The sequence below is a fragment of the Vanellus vanellus genome (assembly GCF_965231255.1).
Source record: "Vanellus vanellus genome assembly, chromosome: 2".
In the NCBI taxonomy this organism is placed as follows: Eukaryota; Metazoa; Chordata; class Aves; order Charadriiformes; family Charadriidae; genus Vanellus; species Vanellus vanellus.
Genome location: NC_138906.1, coordinates 104,579,916 through 104,601,410, shown reverse-complemented (window position 1 = coordinate 104,601,410; position 21,495 = coordinate 104,579,916). Strand labels below are relative to the sequence as shown.

The 21,495-nt window shown below is 45.4% G+C and overlaps 1 protein-coding gene across 1 annotated transcript in view; it reads right to left on the bottom strand.

Annotated features, from left to right (window-relative positions):
• Positions 1–21,495, bottom strand: part of RIPOR2 (RHO family interacting cell polarization regulator 2) — a 71,224-nt gene that overhangs the window by 27,283 nt on the left and 22,446 nt on the right. Inside the window, exons 2-8 of the mRNA XM_082480000.1 lie at positions 9,377–9,503; positions 8,013–8,168; positions 7,337–7,415; positions 7,095–7,118; positions 5,985–6,038; positions 3,042–3,191; positions 2,051–2,114 (exon numbers count right to left, since the gene is read on the bottom strand). Coding sequence (XP_082336126.1) covers positions 2,051–2,114; positions 3,042–3,191; positions 5,985–6,038; positions 7,095–7,118; positions 7,337–7,415; positions 8,013–8,168; positions 9,377–9,503 — 654 coding nt within the window. The remainder of the gene's footprint in view (positions 1–2,050; positions 2,115–3,041; positions 3,192–5,984; positions 6,039–7,094; positions 7,119–7,336; positions 7,416–8,012; positions 8,169–9,376; positions 9,504–21,495) is intronic.

The window sequence follows — 21,495 nt, the reverse complement described above, 5'->3', positions numbered from 1 at the left end:
AGGTATAGGGGCACTCCCCTATACATCATAACAGGACATGCAGATTCCATGCAGGAACTTCTAAATTTCCACTCTGTGTTTCCCTGTCTAATTTCAACAGCTGATTAATCCTAAGCAGTAATCAAAGCCTGCTGGCAAGTTTATTACCTCTATTTTGAAAAATGATTAGGCTTTTTTGTAAAAAAAAAAAAAAAAAAAAAATCAATCATAAAAACACAGTGTGGGTCCCCTGCTTCCTGACAGTACTGTGTAGGTTGGCTTGCTTTCAGCTTAAGTGACAGAGGGCACAAAATAAAAATAACTTTCACTGGAATGGCTAGGAACAGATAAGCTTTGGGGAGAGGAATGCTTTGATTTTAAATTAGATCCTAAAGTTAGCTGGATATGCTGCAGTATAGCATAAGGGGGAAGCTTGCCATGTGATCTACAGGCTTTTGCGCTAGAGCTGTTGCGAGCTTTAGCAATAGCAACGGCTGGATTGTCCCATTGGATTCCCATTCCTAGGGAAAACTATCTAGGTAGAAATCCTAGCTGTCCTAATTAGAGAATACTTAATGACACACCATTTCTCATTCCAATTTTCTAATTTGGGCTTCTTTATGTTATGAACTGTGTTCAGAAGTAGCTGTTGTTTGTGATTTGTGCTCTGCTCCTGCATGTGAGTGCAGCACAGGGCTCCTCGAGAGCCCCTCAGCTGTGCTGGAGGATTTGGGCACACAAAAGAGAAGGGGTCAGACCTTTTCAGCCCAGTCATTTGGGATGCCATGACATCTTCTGCAACGTGTCCTGCTGTCAGGAACTGTACATCGCACTGCATTTACGGCAAGTTAAGGAAAGGCTCCGAGAGACCTGGCCTGATGCAATTCCCTTTGTACACTGCGTGACCTCGTGTTTCCTTCGGCGTGTCCATGCTGCAGTTCTGCTGTGGGGTTTTGTATAGAAATATCTGGCTCAGGCTCAGTGTGTCTACCTTGTAACTTTACATCTATGCATCTTTGACTGCCTTTGCAGTACCTAAGAGCGGGGGCTTTAAAAGCTGATGTTTGGTGCTGTGGGACGGAGCTAGGAGAACTATAATAGCTGCTGCACTTGTTTTCTCTAGTATGGAAGCCTGGAGTAACTATTTTAACTTGCTCTAAGCTAGATAATGTGTCATGCACTGCAGCCCCTGGACACAACTAACTTACAGCTGTGACTGGGGAGGCAAAAGCCTGCGTGAGATTTGTGTACTCTAAAAATCTCCACCAGCAACACCGTGCGTTTTTTAACTGGGCAAGATTTCAAGTGAAGAATTAAGAGTGCACAAATATTTAGATGCTAATTTTGTTTTATAGAACTATCTTCATGCCAGTGATTGAAGATCCAAAAAAGATATCCCCCTCTTCGAGACATTTAGTCTTAAAGCGATAACAGCATTAACAATACCTAGTGATTCACTGAGGCTTCAGGCAAAACTGATTCTATTGTATTCAAACCCATAAAGTCCCCTGTCATAAAGACAAGGAATAAAACTGCAAGATGAATGCCACCGCTGAGTTATCTAGGTGTTTAAATGGTAAACTACCCCCAGGTCCTTGCTTTTTTGCATTTGTTCAAAAATACTGGCAGTCAGAATCAGCAGAAGTAAGGGACATAGAAACAGCTGATGTCAAATTAAGAAAGCATTTAGAACTTCAGCTCCATGGGCATTCATACGATTTCCCAGTCATCTTCTCAAAGGATTATGAAAATAGAGACAAAAGGTACAGCAGCCTTCAAAATTGAATTGCTTTGGCTGTCAGGAGTGTTTGTGGGAGGCAATTAGCCTTGAAAACACAAAGCAGCATCTCAGAAAGTCTCTCTGTAAGCTTTGATGTTCCCGGCTCCGTGATCCTTTCCACTGGGCAGAGGTCTAAGTTGGGGGTTTGAAGGCTCAGCAACGAGTGCGGTGCGGAAAAAACATAGCTATCATAAATACATGTCACAAAAGCATGTCTCAATGCCCTCACTAATGCACGCAGAGACTGCTACCATTCAGGGGGAAAGAAGGGAAAGGTGAAAAGGCAATTACCTTTCATCTTGATGCAAAACTCCCCCAATAGGTTTTCCAGCTCTGCTTCTATGGTACACATGTTCTGTGTTGGAAAAGAGAACAGTGAGGTCAGACAAACCCTATCTGCCTTTTTTTTTTTTAAAGGTCTATTTGGAAAAAGAAGTTTCTGCTAGACAGCCGAAAGATATTTTGCAATAAAGTCAATCTGCCAGAGCCATCCTTGCTGTTTAGCTAGGTCTGGCCCTAAAAATGGCAGCTATGCCTGCTCGCCCGAAGCTGAATGTAACCCTGTGCTCTTCTCCTGTTGCACTCTAATCCTCCTGTTGGCAGAGGGCACTTGTGGCCCTTGAAGCATAACCTGGTCACTGTCCCAGTCCTGTCCAGCCAGGACATGTGCCAGCAGCAGCTCCACGCCAGAGTGGCTCCCAGCATGTTTTTAATCTCCCAGAAACGAGGTCTACATTAAGAAAAAAAAAAGACTGTGGGAGATGGGTACCAGACCCTCTCCAATTCTTCCTTCAGATTTCAGAATGCTGTCACAGCTCATGTGCTGGGATGTTTGTGACACTATTAGACTCTTCTGCATCTACTGCCTGTTTAATAAAATACATGCTGATCACAGCAAGTAAAACAGGATTGGATGCAACAGATGTCTTGTGTACACATGGGCTCCAGCCAACCTGCCATCCCAAAATCTGCAGGGTGGGAAGGACGAAGTTAGCATATATGTAGGTTTGGAGCAAATTTATGTTTTTTTCCTGTGCAGCAATTCCTGAGTATAACCTTGCTCTCATAGAGAACAAACATTATTATTTCAAGGAACTCTTTGGGCCCACGTCCCCCATCTCTGTAAGTCAGCAGGTATTCATCTGAAGATGAACAATAATTCCTCTTTGCTGATTTTGCTTTTAATTCTTTATCTGGATGAAATTCTCCCTGAAATCAGTGGCAAAGTTCCCATGGCCTTCAAACAGTGCGAAAGCAAAAGACTAAACGGATGTGGATGTACCTCTGTGTACTCCTTGTAACTCCTGTTGATTTCGGTTAAACTCTCTCGAGCTGCTTTGCTGGCAGGAGACATCGCAAAGGCTTGCTTCATTTTGCTGGCACCATCACAGAGACGTCTTTGGATACAATAGGCTTCATAAAGCTCATCCACCTAGTGGGAACAATGAGGGTGTATTGAAAAAAACCTGAGAAAACCCAACAAAATAAAACCAACAAACAATGAAGTAATTTGCATTACAAGGAAACTCAGCCAAACTGTTAGATCCATTAGAAAGGGTGAGCAAATGAAGCCGTATACTGTTACAGTCTACGAAAAAGAAATACAAGATAAAAATAACTTCCACTGTAAAAATCTCATTACATCAACACTAGATGCTGCCAGCAATTCACCTGCTTGCCCTGCATGCCTTTAACCTGTCTGGACTATGTACAATCATACTGGTAGGGCAGGCATGCAGCAAGCTTCTCAGATATATTGGTGTGGAAGAGCTCTTTCAAAGCCAACTGCAATGTCCACACTGCCAAAGCGGACTGGATGCATTAAATGGCACATTTAATAGGGCCAGCAATGTCTTCTGTGTTGCTAACGCCAGCCGCGGATCGAGACCGTTGCAATATTTGACTAATAGGTAATTATGGAAGCAGGCGGTGATTTTTTTTTTTAATTCTCACTGCCCATCCTCCAGAAACTTGGAGTCAGAATCCGAATCAGCACAAGTAAAAGGCTTAGAAACAGCTAATGTCAAATTAAGTAAGTATTTTAAAGTTCAGCCCCCAAGCACTCATATAATTTCCTAGTCATCTTCTTAAAGTCCTCTGGCATGATTTAGGCACCCAGTGTTTAGTAAGCAGCCTGGAAGTTTTGCAAAATCTACTCACCCTGGAAGTTTGGCAAAACCTATTCACACACTGTTTAAAGTCTCACCTGGGTCTAGCTTCAGAGTGCAAAGGATTTACACGTCCCATGCTTTGGTTTCCCTTTTCCCTCTATATATTACATATTTCTATAAACTTAATCTGCCAGACAGAGGAGATGCAGGTTTTCTAACCTGACTCTATCAGGGTGACGAGAAGGAAATGAATAGAGAAAGCTGTCTCTTCTTTCTGCTTTTAATGTCCCTGCTAAGATGGGGCAGTATTTGTTTTTTACCTAGAATAAGGTTTTTCCTTTGTTATCTCTAACATCGAGCGATCATCCTGTGCCCTGTGGTGCTTGTTGCTTAGTAGTGAATTTTCACAGCAGAGTTCCTCCCTATGAAAGCATCCAGCGCCTTGACTTCCTCAGTCTACGACTCTGTGTGGCTGCATCAGAGATGAGCCTGATGTGACGATCCAGGCATGTTCCAAATCCCATTTTCCAAGCCTGCTTAACTTCTAACAAAAAGTGCTGGAGCTTATTTGTTTGGAGCGGGACTGTTCTTCCTGACAGCTTCAAAGCCTTAGGTTGACTTTCACAAGGCTAGCTTGGATACCCGGTGGCCAAAGCCCCTGACTTGAGGGATCTCTGACTAAAACAGGGACTGCTTTGCAAAGTGAAAGAGTTCAGCCAAGGGCAATGGAGGCACAGGTAGCATTTTGCCATTTCAAAGTCACAAAAAAAGCTTCTTGGAGTCATATCTGCTCCTATTTCTCTTGCAAGTCAGCCAGCTAAAGACAGCCACTATAAATAGCTGGCACTTGGTATTTACTTCTGCCGTCGGGGTGCAGCGCTAACCCGGGGCTGATGTCCTGCCCCGGCCCACGCGAGCGCCGCTACAGCACGCTCATCTGCCCCCCTAAACATGTAGGGTCTGCTGCTGCGCATCCCGTTTTCCTCGCTTCCCTTCCCATACGGAGCGGCAGCACGTAGACGGCAGAAGGCATCGCTGCGGCCCTGATTCAGTACAGCTGAAAAAGACCTTCTCTATCATTAGAAACAAAGATGTTTCTTTACCTGCCCAAGCTCGTAAGCTTTAACGCAGCACAGCTCTGTTGCTGTGGGTTACGGAAAGTGAACTAATGTACTCGGCAAGCTTGAGTAACGCTGACCGGTGTTACCTCTTGCGTTTGGGGCTTTTAAGTCCTATTATAAGCTCAGAAACCATTAGCTCTGAGCAGGCTGAAGTGGGAAGAACTTGAATGGAAATGTTCTTTAAGCACTAATTTTGCCATTCATGTTGCCAGCAAGAGAGAAGGCGGTTTGGGGAACAAAATTTCAGTCTATCGCCTGATGATTTATATTTTTTTTTTCAGCTCCAAGAGTAAAAGACGACTGAAATTAAAAGGTTTGGATGGGTTGTCATAATTGGAGCACTTCAAGCTGTGCGAACACTTTTCAAATGACTCTCAAAAGACATTTCATCCATCAAAAATAATTCATTCTTTTGTCAGGCTCAGAAAAGCAACTAATAGCTAGCAGATATGTTTATAAGTAAGAGAATACACACCATGGATTTTGTCCAGCTCTAAAATGTATTAGTATAAATCACAAGTACCTCTACTGACTATTCTCACCGATGTAATCAAGTGGATGTGGGCCCCAAACCACGCAGCAAAAGCATTAGCAGTGAAATCCAGGAACAAATCCAACCTAGCTGCTGTGTACAGTAGAGACAACTGCTAAATTAAATTACTTTCAGATGCAACTCTCTTTCTACCTATAGTTTAACAATAAGCATGCGGTGAGATGGATTTTTCCCAGCAAGTGTCTGACCCTATGTTCTCTCTGTACCTAAAAGCGGGTGGTAGTGTCAATGGGGCACGGGTGGACCTCGGGGGCTGCAAACCATGTGGGAACTCTTTCTTTGGCTTCCGCCACCAGCCCCTCACAGTAAAAATACCGAATTTGGGAGAGGCTTCGTCAAGGCGGCCTCCTCGGAGCGGAGGGGTAGCGGGAGGCCAAGGGTTTGTTTTCCTAATAACATAGGAGCAGATGCAGAAGAAAGATGATAGGAGCGCTCGTTACCTTGCTAATGTGGAACTCCAGCCTTCTCATGTATCTTTCGACCGCTTTGATTTGCTGAAGGAAAGGAAGAGGCAGAGGGTGAGGCACATTTAAATAAATCAGTAAGACATTGCCAGGCGAGTTCTGCTTGGGTCTTCAAGTCCCCATGAGGCTGAGAAACTCCTCCTTAAAACACTCAGGGTTTCGTTGCCCATGAATCTGGAATCAGCTGTCCCACCTTACTAGCATTAATCTGCTGCTGAATATGGAGCTCACTGACTTCTGCACCTAATGTATTTTTGAACAAAAAAGAGGGTTTTTTTGATGGGATTTCCCTAGTTTTTTGAATTCTTAAAAAAAAAAGATCAGAGCTTTTTTAGCGCAAAATATAATATTTTGAGTACTTTGAAAACCTGTATTAAAATTGTTCAGGTTTTGCATTTCAAAATCCGTTCCCTTCCTCAGCAAACTGTTTTTGACAGCAAAACCACTGCATTTTGACATTTTCACCGAAAAAAACCCCAAAACACTAGGCTTGTTCAGGAAACATTTTCGAAAGCTTTCCTTTTGTTTCACCCAAAATTTTCCTGCGGGGAAAAATATTTTCAATCTTTCCTTCCCCAGAACTGGCAGGAGCAGGGATGAGCTGGGGTTTGACCCGACTCCCACAGCCACCCCTGCCGTGCCCCCACCAGGCTCCCACCCGCCTGGAGCCGGCAGGACGAAGTGGGATGAGGCAATGGATTTAATGGCTGGCAGCTGACAGAGATAGGAGGTCTCACTCCTCCGCCTCCCTCTTTCCCTGGCACGGGTCTGCTTCCTTCCCTGTGCCCGTCCCAGAGCCAGTTTAACAAGACAGACTCCGGAGAAGGACTGATGGGGTAAGTTTGATGACGGGTTAATGAGCACAGCCGGCTGGCGGAGGCACCGGGCAATACCAGAGCCCCCAGTAAGAGGAGGGGAGTGGGACTTCTTCCTTTGCAAGACCATATCGACAGGTAATTTCTCCCTCGGTGGTGTTGGCCTGACTAGTAGATCCGGCTGAGAGAGGTTTCCCATGCCGGCTACGTGAACCATAGGATATGGTACATATGCTTCCTTGCAAAACCTGTGTCAAAAGGGGTAACGTACCTTATCTAAATCGTACAGGACTCCCTGCAACAGAGAAGATGAAACTGTGATTAATTTTGCAACGTGACAGCACCACGAGAAAGTGATATTTGTCAGTCAATAGAAATCACAAACAAGACCAGGGCTGGAAGGAAAGAAGAGCATCAATGCCAATTCCCTACGTCCCGCTCCCACCCCCTGGCTGCTCCAGCACCTCCAGGAGGTTATTGCACATCCACACGATGAAAAAGCGTGACACGTACCAGGCGTGAGTTTCTTTTCATGTCTTTTAACTGAGCAGTCAACTTATCCAGCTCTGTCTGGTGAACTTCCAGATACTCGCTGTAAACACAAAGCAGAGAAGGGATGCGTGAGCCCTGCAGCACATACCACGCTGGCTGCCGACCATCCTGAAAGAAAAGCTGCGCAACAAATGGCTTTCCTCACTGGATCCGTTTTCAGACAAAAAATCACTTACGTTGATCTGCCCTAAAAGCAGCTCCCCTGCTGCCTTTTTGGGAATAAATAGCAGCCACTTACTTAGCTGTGTGTTAAGAGCTCGGTGTTTCAAGTAAGCTAATCTGCTGCTTAGTTTACGGGCTGGTGCCTTCCGATCGCTGCTCTTGTATCCGGCTGGTAAAAGCCCCGTTATCATCTGGGATGTTATCTTAAGGGCAATACAAGCCTCTGATAGGACTCTAGGAAATTCGGAGGAAAAAATGTTGAAATCCTAGCTTTTGCGAGCTTTCCTAGCAATTGGAGTGGAAATGGGATTCTGCCCTGCTTCCCATACAAATATGTCCCGTCCTAAGTGTTACAGGCCTGAAGAGGTATATTTTCCTCTCCTATGATTAAGTATCCCTGTTCCTGTGATATGTTTCTCTAGGCTCTCAAATGTCACAGAAAGCTTCAATCAACAAGCAGAATAAAGGCTCTTACTCCAGGCCATTCTTCAGGGCTCGGTAGACCTCTTCCATCCTCTTAGGCTGGGGCTCTTTGGGCGTGGTGCTGTTCTTATGGCCCAAATTATGCATTTTCTTCACCTTTGCTTGGGGCTTCTTAAGTGCAGAGGAATTTTCAATAAAGGAGTTACACCTGCAAAATGAACATTAAAGAGGAGGAAACCCCTATAAATCATAACGATCTCAAAAGAGTGCAGCATGAAAAAATGTTCTGATATTACCTCTGCTAGCAGAAACAAACCTGCTTCTGTGCCTGCTAGTTAAAGGACTGCATTTGTTTACAGGTTAAGAGGTCTGAGCAGACTGGGACACATGCTGTCAGCTTTTGATGTGCCAGTTGCCTGGCCGAGATCTGAGTGCTGGTCTGGAAATGCTGGGCTGAGTCTGAGGCTCATCACGTTGATGTGATGAGCCTCACGTTGCTCAGCCACAGTCACAAAAGGGCTGAGCTACATCCAGGTGCTAAAGACAAAGGGGAGCCCAGATAATCTCAGGCGTAAAGCCTGGTGGCTCCTAAGGAAGATTGAGGCTCAAAGAGCGTATCTGGAGGACAGCATCATCTCGCTGGTCTTGAGCATGGACTGTAGGTAGCTCCGTATGGCAAAGGGAGGATAGTTGTGCTGCGTATAGGTGCCTCTTTGGTGACTCTGCTGGGGGGTTGTCAGCATCTAACAATCATCACTGAAGAGCTGATGATGGGAGATGACCCTTTGCCTGCCATTTCTCCTCAATTGCTAACTGGTGGTCTGGCACTGGGAGACTTTACACAAGTTAAAATTAATTGTAAAGTAGCTTCTGGGGGCATCAGGGACCGGTTGACTTGGTAGGTACCTGACTCAAAGCCCTAAGCCCTAGCTAAAGGGTGGTGCAAGGAAAAGCTCTGCAGCCAAGTTCTGCCCTGTTTCCAGCAGGACCTGAAGGCAGCCCCGCAAAGGAAACAGAGTTGTTTCGAATTCATAGCAGCATGGCAATGAGAAAACCGTCTTTTGGGTATCAACAGTCTTAAATTGGGGGTGGTGGGAAATGTACCATGTTCCTGCACATTTCACATGTTGAAAAGGTCACTGCATAAGTTAGTAAATTAAAATGATTCTCTGAAATTCTCTCACAGCTCTGAAACATGTGAGGAAGCCCTGCATTAATGGAGGAGAGACAAACAGGCATTTGGTAGCTAAGGCAGAGGGCAACAGCTTAATTATACAAACAATAGAGAAAGAGATTTTAGCCTAGAAGATTTTCTTTTGCAATCAGAGAGAGGGCAGTTCTCTTTCGCCTCTTTTCCACCTTCACCCTCCCTTAGAGCCTGATTTGGAAATTCCCCTTAGAGACCAGAGCACTTGCCTGGACCGTCTCTCCTGAAGCCCGCTGAAGCCAGCGAAGGACTGGCTTCTAATAATCCCATTAGGACCTCCTGGAGAGAATGAATGCGATCCTATTGACATGATTTCAGGGAGCCTGGAAGATATTCCTGAAAAAGAACAGAAAGCAGGTCAGTGACGATGGTGGGTAAGAGGCAGGCGGCGAGGCAGGGACTGCCTGGTGTCCATCAGGCACGGTAAGGGGTAACCAAACCCCACAGGGGGCCGCGAGCCAGGGTACAAATCTGTTTGCATTGCCAAATTGTCCCACCTCAAAAATAAAATGGTCCTATTTTCACTTCTGACTTATGTCGCAGGGTCTACTGAAAACAGACATCCAGACACAAAGAGGGTCGGGATGTGGGACTAGAAACCAGATGCTTCATCGTGCTAATCCCAACGCCATCCTCAATTTCTGCCGTGCCTGGCATGCTTCTCCCCCAGCCCTGCTGTCCCCATCTGCTACATCGAGGTGTCCCAGAGATTATTTTGGGAGTGTGCAGAGCTCTTGAGGGGCACTCACCATCACCACGAAGTGTTATTACATATATTAAAATAAAAAGAAGAGGGTTCATTCAGCATGAACCAAGTCCTGCAGCTCCCCTTTGAGCCTTGCTTGCTTTTCTCGTGGCTGTTCCCGCCTGGCTGCTGAGAAGGAAGATGCGGTGGGTGTACGTGCAGCCACGGCATGTCGTGATGAGAGAGGGATGCTCCCTACCACAACAAGCTCCAGGCACCATATGCTCTGCATTTCATGTGTCCAGGGTGGGAGGGGTGCTCAGCACCCCGAAAGGGAGCCCTTGCTCTGTGTACATGTTCATTTTCAATGCCAAGCTCACCTTCTGCACCCAACTAAGGTGATTTCAATCCACCTGCAAGGAAATAGCAAACCAGTGCAGTGGTTCACAGCAGCTCCATCAGCTTGCTGCTGCCACGAGGGGAGAGGGGGATGATTCCCTTTTCCTCTCCTCCTTGATCCTCTGCTTTCCTTGTCTCAGTCCCGGTGCTTGCTGCCCTCGGCAAACAATGAAACAGATTTTTCTGCTGCCTTGTTTTTGTGCTGCTCTGGTAAGGTGAAATGCTCCCACAGAGCTGTCTGAGGAGCTTTACGGCCAGCTGAGGCCACGCAGGAGGGCAGGGGGCAGGAGGGGAAGAGGGATGCTGGGGAAGAGGGCACTGGTCCTCAGGTGCTGCCAGGGACCGGCTCCTCCATCCTGCAAGACCCGTCCTCTCACCGCCTTCTTCCTTCCCAGGGTGCCAGCACGGCTGCTAACGCCCTTGCACCGTGCAACGGATTGAGAAACTAGGCCAGCTTAAAAATAACCTGACAAAAAAATGAAAAAGAGGTTTTTTTAATAAACTTTTTTTTTTCCCCATTTATTTTTAAAAATCTAGACCTGGCACGCCCCATGCCCCCAGTTCATTTCGCTCCAACAGCTGGGCTGAGGGGTGAGCTTGGTGCGGAGGCAGGACGGCGTGGCAGCGGCTGGAGCTGATGCTCTGTGAAACCACAACCTCAGGGCCGAGGGGGTGGCAGCGAGTCTAAACCACCCTCTCATCCCCACAGATGAGGAACGATCACGAGCGCCCAAAAAAGCAGCCACTTGTGAAGGCCACAGGTTTGCGACGTAAGCCTTCGCAACCGAACGTATCTATTAAAGATAAGCACCAGAGCTACACGATGCCTGCATGGCAAACACTCACTGCAGAAAGCAAATACATGGGCAAACATTGTGTGCTGTCCAGTTATGTTTAATTTGTAGCACCAAGCTGGGCAAATACTCATTGAGCTGACATTAGGCGTCGTGGTGAGCTACTGCTTCTCCGTGGAGAGGACTGCGTGGCCTGAGGAGCTGCTTTGTCAGGAATATTTCTGCAAGAGTTCCACCAGAAATATTTCTCCCAGTCCCAGCACTGCCGGCGCTACTGGTAATGTGAAGTTTTCTCTATTGCACAACCAAAACAGCGTAAATCTTTCCATTTCAGAAGCAAGAGCTGCCCCCTGTGACTGGACAGCCCTCAGAGACACCAGCTGGGATGCAATTAAGGCCGGTTTTCTCCTCCACTGTGGCCAGCAGATAACGGTGCTCCACCGTTCACGTCCCTGGCTGAGGCGAGACGCAGCGCGTCCAGCTCAGAGCCGTGCCAGCTTATCTACAGCGAGGATAAACCCGTGGGATAAAGAAGTTTCTCTCAGGCAGACCAGTGCCATGAGCACCTACGCTGGGCAGAAACCCGCGGCCAGGAGAGATGGAGGGAAGGGAGAGGGTGGGAGCAGCTGCTCCTCGCAGGCCCAGGAGAAACTGGAGTGAGGACAGGCTTTGGCTAACTCGCACAGCGATAAACATGCTCCAGCCACAGCCGGAGGTACTTGAGGCTTCAGGCAATGAGAGCCCAAATTCGGCCCTAAACTCATCCCTATCTCCTCAAAGCTCTCAGCTCACCTCTGCAGGGCTGAGCTCTGCTCAGGCTTCCCGATACCCAGCACTTGGCAGGAGCCACTTTGCAGCTTCCAGGGTCGAATCTCGCATCCCTGCAGACAGTACAACGCCTACCCGTGCCAGCTGATGTCCAACAGTTCAAACCCCGCCGGGAACCAGCTCCCGCAAGACAAAGCAGAAACCCCTCGACCGCAGTACTCTTGGGGGGTGGTGGTGGTGGTGGTGCAGCAAATTCCCTTTGGTTTTGCAAATAACCTGAAGACAGTTACGCTGCATGCTGTATGCTCACATTTGCTTACAAGGATTCACATTAAAAGTTGGGTCCAGAGTGCCAAGGAGCAGAAAATCCCTTGCAAGTGTTCAGCACTTGCCCTGTTTGACAGGATGATTAACACTCCCCCAGGACAGCATCTGGAGACCGGTGAGGGTAGAAGCTAAACAACACCGGCAGTCAGAGGAGATTTAACTGCATAAACATGAGCTGTTCCTCAGAAAATAAGGGGAATAAAACCGAACTTGAAGTTGGGGCCTAGTCATGACCACATTGGCAATAAAAATGTAATTACTTTAGATTCAAAACTCCTGCCAAAACACTAACACCTTCCACTCGATGAATATCTTCTGTATGAATGTGGATGAAAGATGCACAGGTTTTGCTCCGAACAAAATCTTTGTGTCCATATGTGACCATGCACACACGTACTGGAAGTGTTTAGGTTTTCTTTTGCTTTGGGGAAACTTAAAAAAAATAATAATTTCGGAAAAGGAATTTATTTACTTATTTTATTTATTTTGCTCAAGCTTTGGCTTTGCAATGCTTTAGTAGCTAAGACTTTCCTCAAGATACCAGAAGGAAGTGTGGAAGAAAAGCAATTGAAATGCAAATTGAAGACCTGCCTGAAGCTACTTCTGCTTTACTTTTGCATAAAATGGTCAGAACTCAGAGCCCAGATAGGCTTGTGCTCTCTATATTATATATAATCTTGGTGATCAATGGATGTTTAATTTCTGTACAGAAGAAAACTGTGATAAAAGAAGGTAACAGAGTCAGAACTGATGAAGTCTCCCAGTTCAGCCACTTTTTGGTTTTTCAGGTTAGAGGTTCACTCTATTGTACAAACACAATCTGTTCTTAAGAGTTAAACTTATACTGCTGACATCTCAGATATTTCCAGCTGACCTCACAAAATCACACCGGCTCCGCCTAGCAGCCGTAGCCCCTTAGCCCAAGATTCACACAGACAGCGGCTGCGTACACGCACCACGTTGATGGATTATTTATGATACCTACATCTAGCAAATACATTTTGAGTGATGAGTATTTGTCACGCTGTTGTAATATAAGGTGCAGAGGGGCATTCAGTTTCCTACCTTTTAAACCATTCATGGGCTTCTGTGCTATCGACTAAATAAACTTACCTCTGAATTTAATAATAGAGTTGGATTCTGATAACACACATAGATGTAGTCACTAGTACAATTTCAATAAGGCTCAGCCCACAAGGACTTACTCAGGTCTCTCGTTGACCTGACCAGTATCCCTATAGATGAACACTACCAAGGGGATTTTGGTGCTACTCCAATGAAGTGACCAACTTTCTAAGTCTGCATTTAGTAGTTACCTGATATAATCCTACTGTCTTCTAGATACAGTATGCATTTTGCTCTCAATATAAAGCATATTACACATCTAAAACGCTATTCAATGCTTTTGAGATTTGAGAGATCCACCTCAGGAGTGGATGCAATGAGTACGCTTACATTTTTAGATCTATATATCTAATGAACTAGTGATGTTTCCTTTTAAAAAGTCACCAGTCTGCTTAATGCTAATAGAAGCATGTGTGTGTAGGAGCATAATTAATATAATTAGTATTGCCCGCGCTAAGTGCACAGCAGATGAATGATGAGCCCATCAGCAGAGTCGAAGGATAAGGTGAAATCCTATCAGCACTCTTTCTCTGCCCTATTCACTGTCAGCTTGCAGCAGGGGATGGCAGATAATTGATGATGTCTCTGTCCCTGAGGAAATAAAAGTCCCTTCTCCCAGCTCTCCTTTCACTCTGGAAATGGGAAAACAGCTGAGCCTGAGCTAATGAGAAGGGAAGGGAACCTTCGAGCCCATTACTTTCACAGGGCTGCCCCCTCTTCATCACCCGCAGCATAGACCTCCAATCTCCCATAGTGCTGAAAGATTTGATAAAGTGTGTGGACTTCAATCTAAGCTGAGCGAGGGGAAATTCAGTCAGAAACACATTTGCTAAATCTAGTCTGACTTTTTCACAGTCCCTTTTTGTTGGTTTATTTTTTTCCCCATGACCAATCTGGAGGTGATATTTTTTGTTCACCACATGATGAGGGGAAGTTGGTTTTGCTACACGTGTGCTAGCGATCGTGTAAAGCTGCAATAAATATACCAGTGATTCCTCCTGTTCTCTCCTTGTAGCAGCTACAGTTATGGCTTCGGGTCTAGGGTTTGCTGCAGGGTGTTAGGGAGCCCTCTGCAGCTGAGGGTTCATGGAATAGAGGCTTCGAGGATACTTTGGGATTATGTATAATCCTTGATTAAATGGGAATGGGGGGTAAGACTCAATGACTGAAGAGATCCTTGATAGTCCTTTGTTTCTATCTTATTTTTTTTTTTGTGTGACATGTTTCAAGGCCCATTCTCCTTCTAAAGAGCTGCAATCCCTACAGTGAGATGGTTTGAGACAGTTTGTATGTTGTTCCCTTTGCTGAGCTGTGGTCTGCAGGCTGTCCTTTAAAACTTGGTGATAATTATTTAGGGTAAGGTAAGACACGGTGGTCCACTAAACTGATGAGAGTGGATTGCTACAGAAGTCAACTGATTCTGTTTTGCATACTAGGAACATTTCCTACCTGCAAACCTGGGGTATGTCCAACAAATGAACCGGTATCTTCTTGAATAATGAAAGAAGTGAATATGTTCCTCTCTCATCTGTGTCAAGGTCTATGTTCTGCTTGTCAGACTAGCTGGCCAGCTTACAAAGTTAAAAATTTTAATTGCAATAAGATCCCTTTTAAGAGCATGTATCTTCAAAAGAATAAATCCAATATAGGAAGAAACTAATTATACCCTAGAAGTCACGTCCTCCTCCCAGCCAGCCAACTCTTTCTGCTCTGCACTCATAAACCCAAAGAGCACAATTCAATTTGAAACTTACTCGGGCTCAGTTCAATGCTAAGCTCATTCAGTATGCCTTCAGCTGGTGTTACTTGCTTTTGTTGCCTAAAGTGTAGTCATTTTTAATATTCATTTTCCAACTTCTTCCATCTGACTTAATTGAATCACTCTGGCAATATGAGGCCAGCATGGCCAGTAGCCCAAATAACCACCTGGAATTTATGGTTTCCATGTTCCCTAGACTCCTAGAAGGCACAGAGGTATGCATCTTGGATGATAATGCAGACATTCTTGTGGATGTTTTTTTAATATAAAATTTTGACAATAATATATGGGTAAGAGCTCTCAGGAGCATTTAATTCTTTCAGGAAATTTAATTCTTTCATATGAGCTTTTATACTTTTAGGACAAAAACTCTTAGGTATTAGTGCACAAGCTCATAAGTACTGAATGTACCAGGAACATTTCCGTGGGATGGTATCTCCTGGAAGCACCTGTAGAAAGGTGTCTTCTATTGGTGACTGGATTACATGGATTAAGACTTTCATGGCACATTTTATGCTCCCAGTGACTGGGTTGCTATTTCCTTGTGCCGGGTAGCATTTGTCAGAGTTGTACACACATGTGAGCTCCATCTGAAGAACTATTCTCGGTTGCCAGAACAAAATCATGTGCATTTTTTCCATCAAAGTCCAAGGCTGTGAGATATTCCTAAATAGCAGCATATGGCTATACTGACAAGCACACTTCCCAAGCCTACATCAGCCGGAGAAAGGCCAGCAGATCTGTGAGCTTCAAACGTTAATTTTAGCGTTCAGAAAAAGAGCCACATGGGCTTACCACCATGGCTGCGGAGAGCAGTACTGCACACAGACAGAGCTATAGCCGAGACGACTGCCTCTCCTTCAAATGGGAGAGGTGGGAGCACCCGGGTCATGCTTGGGTAGGCATCAAAGCTGTTGGTAGCCACATATTCCCGGCCGCAGCACAAGAAGGCAAACTTCCGCTCCAGCTCTTGCAGCAAAAAGAATCTTACTTTAACCCTCCACAGCTCCTCCTGCCCTCACTGGCAGCCTGAGGCGGGTCTCTTCCCCCACCACGGACACCCAAGCCTTGCCTCTCGTGCTGTCACCTACCCAGCGGGATCTCTCTGAAGGCTCGTGTTCCCTTTTCACTTGACTGCTTTATCTGCGCTCGTGACGCCTGCAGTGATTCTTTCTTTTATTAGTTGTATTTCAGTACCTTCAGTTTGGGTGGATTCAGTTTTTACAATGCACAAAGAAGTGTTTATGTAACTCATGCATTTTTTATAGCTCTACTTAAAGCCCATAGCTGCGAGCTTTACTTTGTCATGCCAAAATCCCTGCGAGCGAGTACAAGCCACCGTTACCTGTTCCTAATAAGCTAAAACATTATCCTTGCGTACTTCGGTATCAAATTTTAGCTTTTGTTTCAAACAATATTTTCCCAAGACTTGATCCTAATAGCAAGACTTGTACTTTACGGTCTCATTTCCGTAAGAACATATTTTATGTGGTACGTAAGGACATTTTCAACTCAAATACTACAGTATTTGCTAGCTCATCACTAGACACCCTGAGCAGAAACACAAGTTGTCTACCATCTGGAATAGCTCACGCTGTTGGTTCTGCTCCTCCTACCCAAATTGGATGAAGTACATAAACCAAAAAGCAATAAGAATAGTAATAAGAAGGAAACTAACAATCCAGGTCAATAGCAAAATGGTAAGGAATTTCTGGCTGTAAATGTATAGGACTTGATACTTGATGCTCCCACAGCAATATAGCTCCATAAATTCAGTAAGCACTGGTCGTCTTTCACACCAGCCAAAGTCAAGGTGGAGACTTTTAACTTCATCTTTTATTTTTACTGTAAAATGTGCCTTTGGCTCAAACTCTCATCACCTCACTAGCACAGAAATACCAACTGATGGTGGCTAAGGCTTCTGTCTTGTACCACGATTAGCTTTCTTCCTGCCCTTTTTGTAGCTGGTTTTTCACTAGAGCTCTTGGTACACGCACTGGGGAGTCACAAACTGCCCTTTCCTCTGCTTAAGCCCCTCTCAGAGAAACACCTACGGCACCGCTCCTTACCCTTGGTACAGCACGTGCCGAAAACATAAGGAGAGGGAAATGCAAATGAGTTATTTCGCTGTAATAAACCCAAGGAAAATAAATTTGATCCGAAACGGCTCCCGCGCACGACAGATGGGTTCGTGGTGGCTGACCTCATTTTTTGCAGCTCCAACATTTGTTCGGCGCTGGCAGCTGGAGTGAGTGTGCGCACGAACCCCAAGCGGTGCCCTCCCTAATGCCGTTCCCTTACAGCAGCACTAGGAACACGGAGCCATCATATTCAGCCAGCATTTGTGTCGATAAGCAAAATTTGGTCTGTAACAGTATGTATGAGTGTGGCTGAGGGGTCAGAATCCAGCCGCCTAATTGGATTTGACGTTCATTCATTTCAAACCCAAGCCGGTATGCAGAATTGTCTTTGATTAGAAGTCAACTCCAATCCTACTCATCATTGATTATTGTTTATGTCAATTAAAGATTTAATTAAAAACAAAGCCCCCCTGCCATTCAAGTGCCGGCAAATAATCTAAAGAAAAAGCATTTCTGAAAATCAACTGAGAATGATCTTCTCATGCTTTAAACCCACCCAGCAGCAAACCCGTAACAGCGGTTCAGCGCAAGTGACCTGTGTACATAAGGGATCATGCTGTCATTTTGGCAGCACTACACAGTAGTAAAGATGGAAGGCTTTATGCTACTCTGTTGTCTATCCCTACATTAAGAGATAAACTACAAGGAGTCACCTTGTGAGAAGTAGTAAGACTAGCAGGATGCAAGACGGGCTGTGGGAATCACTCTGTCGAGCAGCAGCCTGGCTACTTCTCTACCTCTTCGGCATATGCCACTGAATACTGCCCCGTTGACCACACGCGTTGGGGGGAATTTCAATTTCTCTGCTCAGTTCACAAAAAGCAAACCACCTATTCTGCACTGTTGGAAACATTAGCAGTAGGGGAGGTCTCGGAAACCATGAGTGGTGCTGGTGGTCTCCCTTGTCCCTTACTGACCATCAGTAAAATTTGGACAAGCCCATGAGTAAGACCTGAGAACGAGTTGGGTAAGCCAGCCCTGATGTCAATAGCTGTGACTCCAGTGGGTCTTTTGGCAAAATCCATGATGACTCTGAGCAGTGACCTAAATTTGTGTGTCAAGTGTACGCAGTAGAGTGGCTTCACTTTCTCAGACTGTGTAAACAACAAACATAAAAACCTTCTCACTGGCAGGAGAGAAAAGCAATGACCTAGCAGTGTTTAATACAAAATCATCCTCAAGAGTGCTGTGTTCTTTTAGTACTTTGCACCAGTATTTCTGCTGGTTACAACACTCATTTAGCGCAGATGGCAGCAGCACGGGCAAGGACAGCAAGCCAGGGCTACTGCCTCTTTGCATCTGCAGGAAAGTAAATGCATCAAGCAAATACACGTGGGACGGTTTAGGTCACCAGTGGGCTGCTCTAGAGATTATTTGTTTTGCTTCAGGCAAGACAGACAAGCTGTAGCTGTACTCAGTATCCATTCCAGGTACGCTCTAATATAAGCAAGAGTGAGCTAAATTAAACAGATAGGATAGGCTTTTCATCCCTGAAAGGAAAGTAAAACATCATTGTTGTCAAATCCTTTCAGTCCCTAATGAGATACCAACGCTTTGCTGCTCCTCTTTAAATACGCAGGATTAGGGTGACTTAAAACGACTTGGATGTTTATATGATTGTTCTATTTCAAGGGGTGTCTTAATGGCACATGGCTCACTAAAATATTGTTGAAGATACATCGCTACACGTTTTAGGACAGATCTTTCAAGCTGGATGTTCTTGTCCCAGATACGAGCATTGCAGCAATGGATTTATTTAATCTTTTCGACACCTCACAAGTGTGGCCATTTCAAGAGCATTGCCATAAAAGTCCTGTGTTACTTCATTTATATTTGGCTATAGCATGTGTCTGAAGCTCTCTTCTAGTACCTCAAGTAGTTGAACACTGTCCATGCACCACAAAGAGAGGCTGTGTGCTCTGATGTAACTCATCTCTTGGCTTCAGTTCATTTAACTTCAAAACTTGAATCTTGTGCTAGAGAAGATCATACGTATCTTTCAGATATGTAAGACTTTTAGAAGTTTTCTAAATTTAATTTAAATTTAAATTTTTTTAAATTTATGGCTGAAGTTATGATTCCTCTGGCTAAAGCATTTTAATCTTTAAAAACTCTCAAAGGTGTAGGAGACAACAGTGCATATCCAGTACCACCAAACAGCCTAAACTTCCCCCCAAACCACCACCTTCTTCTCTAGCCAGGATCATTAAAGGAGCTGAAAGAGATTTGATGCAGGACAAAGGGGGGAGAGGAGTCTGTGCTAGGTAGAGAGTCTCTCTTGGAAAAGGTTGTATTAATGATGCTGGTACTGGAAAAGAGATCTGACAACCAATAGGGCAGCTGAGCAAAACTGGGAAGGTGATTGCTGCTATGTGCAGCTACCAGAAAGCAGAGGTACCTCAGCTCCCTGTCTGACACTGCTGTCTTACACCGAGCAGTTTCAGCCCACCAGCACAAAAAAGCAGGACAGCTTTATAGATACACAAGTGTTTACAGGAACCGCTTGAAAAAATACCTAGAATTTCATGGAGAACTGCTCTCCTCGCCACTGCTTTCTGAAATACCTTTCATTTCAGTAGCTATCAAGTTGAGTTGGCAATGTGCGCTCGCAGCCCAGAAGGCCAACCATATCCTGGGCTGCGTCAAAAGAAGCGTGGCCAGCAGGTCAAGGGAGGTGGTTCTGCCCCTCTACTCTGCTCTGGTGAGACCCCACCCGGAGTACTGCGCCCAGCTCAGGAGCCCTCAGCACAGGAAAGACATCGACCTGTTGGAGCGGGTCCAGAGGAGGGCCACAAAAATGAGCAGAGGGCTGGAGCACCTCTCCTAGGAGGACAGGCTGACAGAGTTGGGGTTGTTCAGCCTGGAGAAGAGAAGGCTCCGGGGAGACCTTATTGTGGCCTTTCACTACTTAAAGGGGGCCTACAGGAAAGATGGGGACAGACTTTTCAGCAGGGCCTATTGCAATATGTCAAGGGGTAATGGCTTTAAACTGAAAGAGAGAAGATTTAGACTAGGTATAAGGAAGAAATTTTTTACAATGAGGGGGGGTGAGACAGTGGCACAGATTGCCCAGAGAGGAGGCAGATGCCCCATCCCTGGAAACACTCAAGGTCAGGTTGGACGGGGCTCTGAGCAACCTGATCTAGTCAAAGATGTCCCTGCTCATGGCAGGGAGGTTGGACTAGGTGACCTTTAAAGGTCCCTTCCTATCCAAACTATTCTATGATTCTAAGTTTCTCTGTACAGACAAGCTGTTCCCTCTTGAATCTGCAAGGGCTTTCTGCTCCTTGGGGCAAAGGAGGTTACACTGTTTGAGCAATCGCTGGCACAGATTTGGCTCGGGCCAATTAGCACTCTCCCACACACCTCCTGGGGATGGTTTAGGAAGTGGCATGGGCCGAGGACCATTCCCAAAGCAGTCTTCATGTGCTTCCCTCTTTTGGAGGACAGTGGAGTTTAATAACACAGTTACAGGCTGGCCTGTGCCTGTTGCCATTAGTGCCTGAGAACAACCCCAAATGCCTGCAGTTTACTGTCACAGACACATCCAATGCAAACCTGATGAAACCCTTCAATATATGGTAAGTAGATCTAGTCAGGTTAAATTGGTAAATTTAATCTGTAGTGAACATCATTAAAATAGAAATCTTGATTTTAAAACGTCATACGCTCCAGCCATGCTATAGGATTAGTTACCATTTGAGTCTTTAGATACAGAGACATTAAGGATAAACCGAGCATGGATTAAACAGATCTGACAGCATTTATTGTTGCTGAACTACAAGGTAATTATCTTGCGTAACTTTTCATTGCACAAATTAAGGCTGCACGCATCTCGGCACAGCCCTGCTTTTCCACAGTCTGCCATTTAAAAGAAAAACCCAGCGGGGCCATCGCAGGCTAATGAACAACTTATAGGGATGACCCCGACAGTTTGTCCTCCACTGCCCTCCCGCTCTTTTCTCCTTTGCTTCTCTGTTGAGGTTTCTGCATTTTCCAATTCACATAATAGTAATGGACCATCTTTCCGGGTGTACGAAAAGGAGGACATAATGGTTTTATATGATGATGGAAAACTATTTTGTCCTTTTGCCAAGGGAAGCAATTGCCTTCCTCACCTGGTGGCAGAACATCATGCTCCCAGGAAACACAGTGGCTGGAGAAACCATGCACACAGCATTCGGCTTGTGCTCGCATAGAAGCTGTTATCCACCGGTGCCACCTTCTCTACCGGGAAGAAGGAGGATTATTTTCTTTCTAAGGGTAGAGCCAGGAAAGAATGGGGAAAAAGCAACCCCTTGTTGGATAACTGCAGATGAAAAGCCATCTG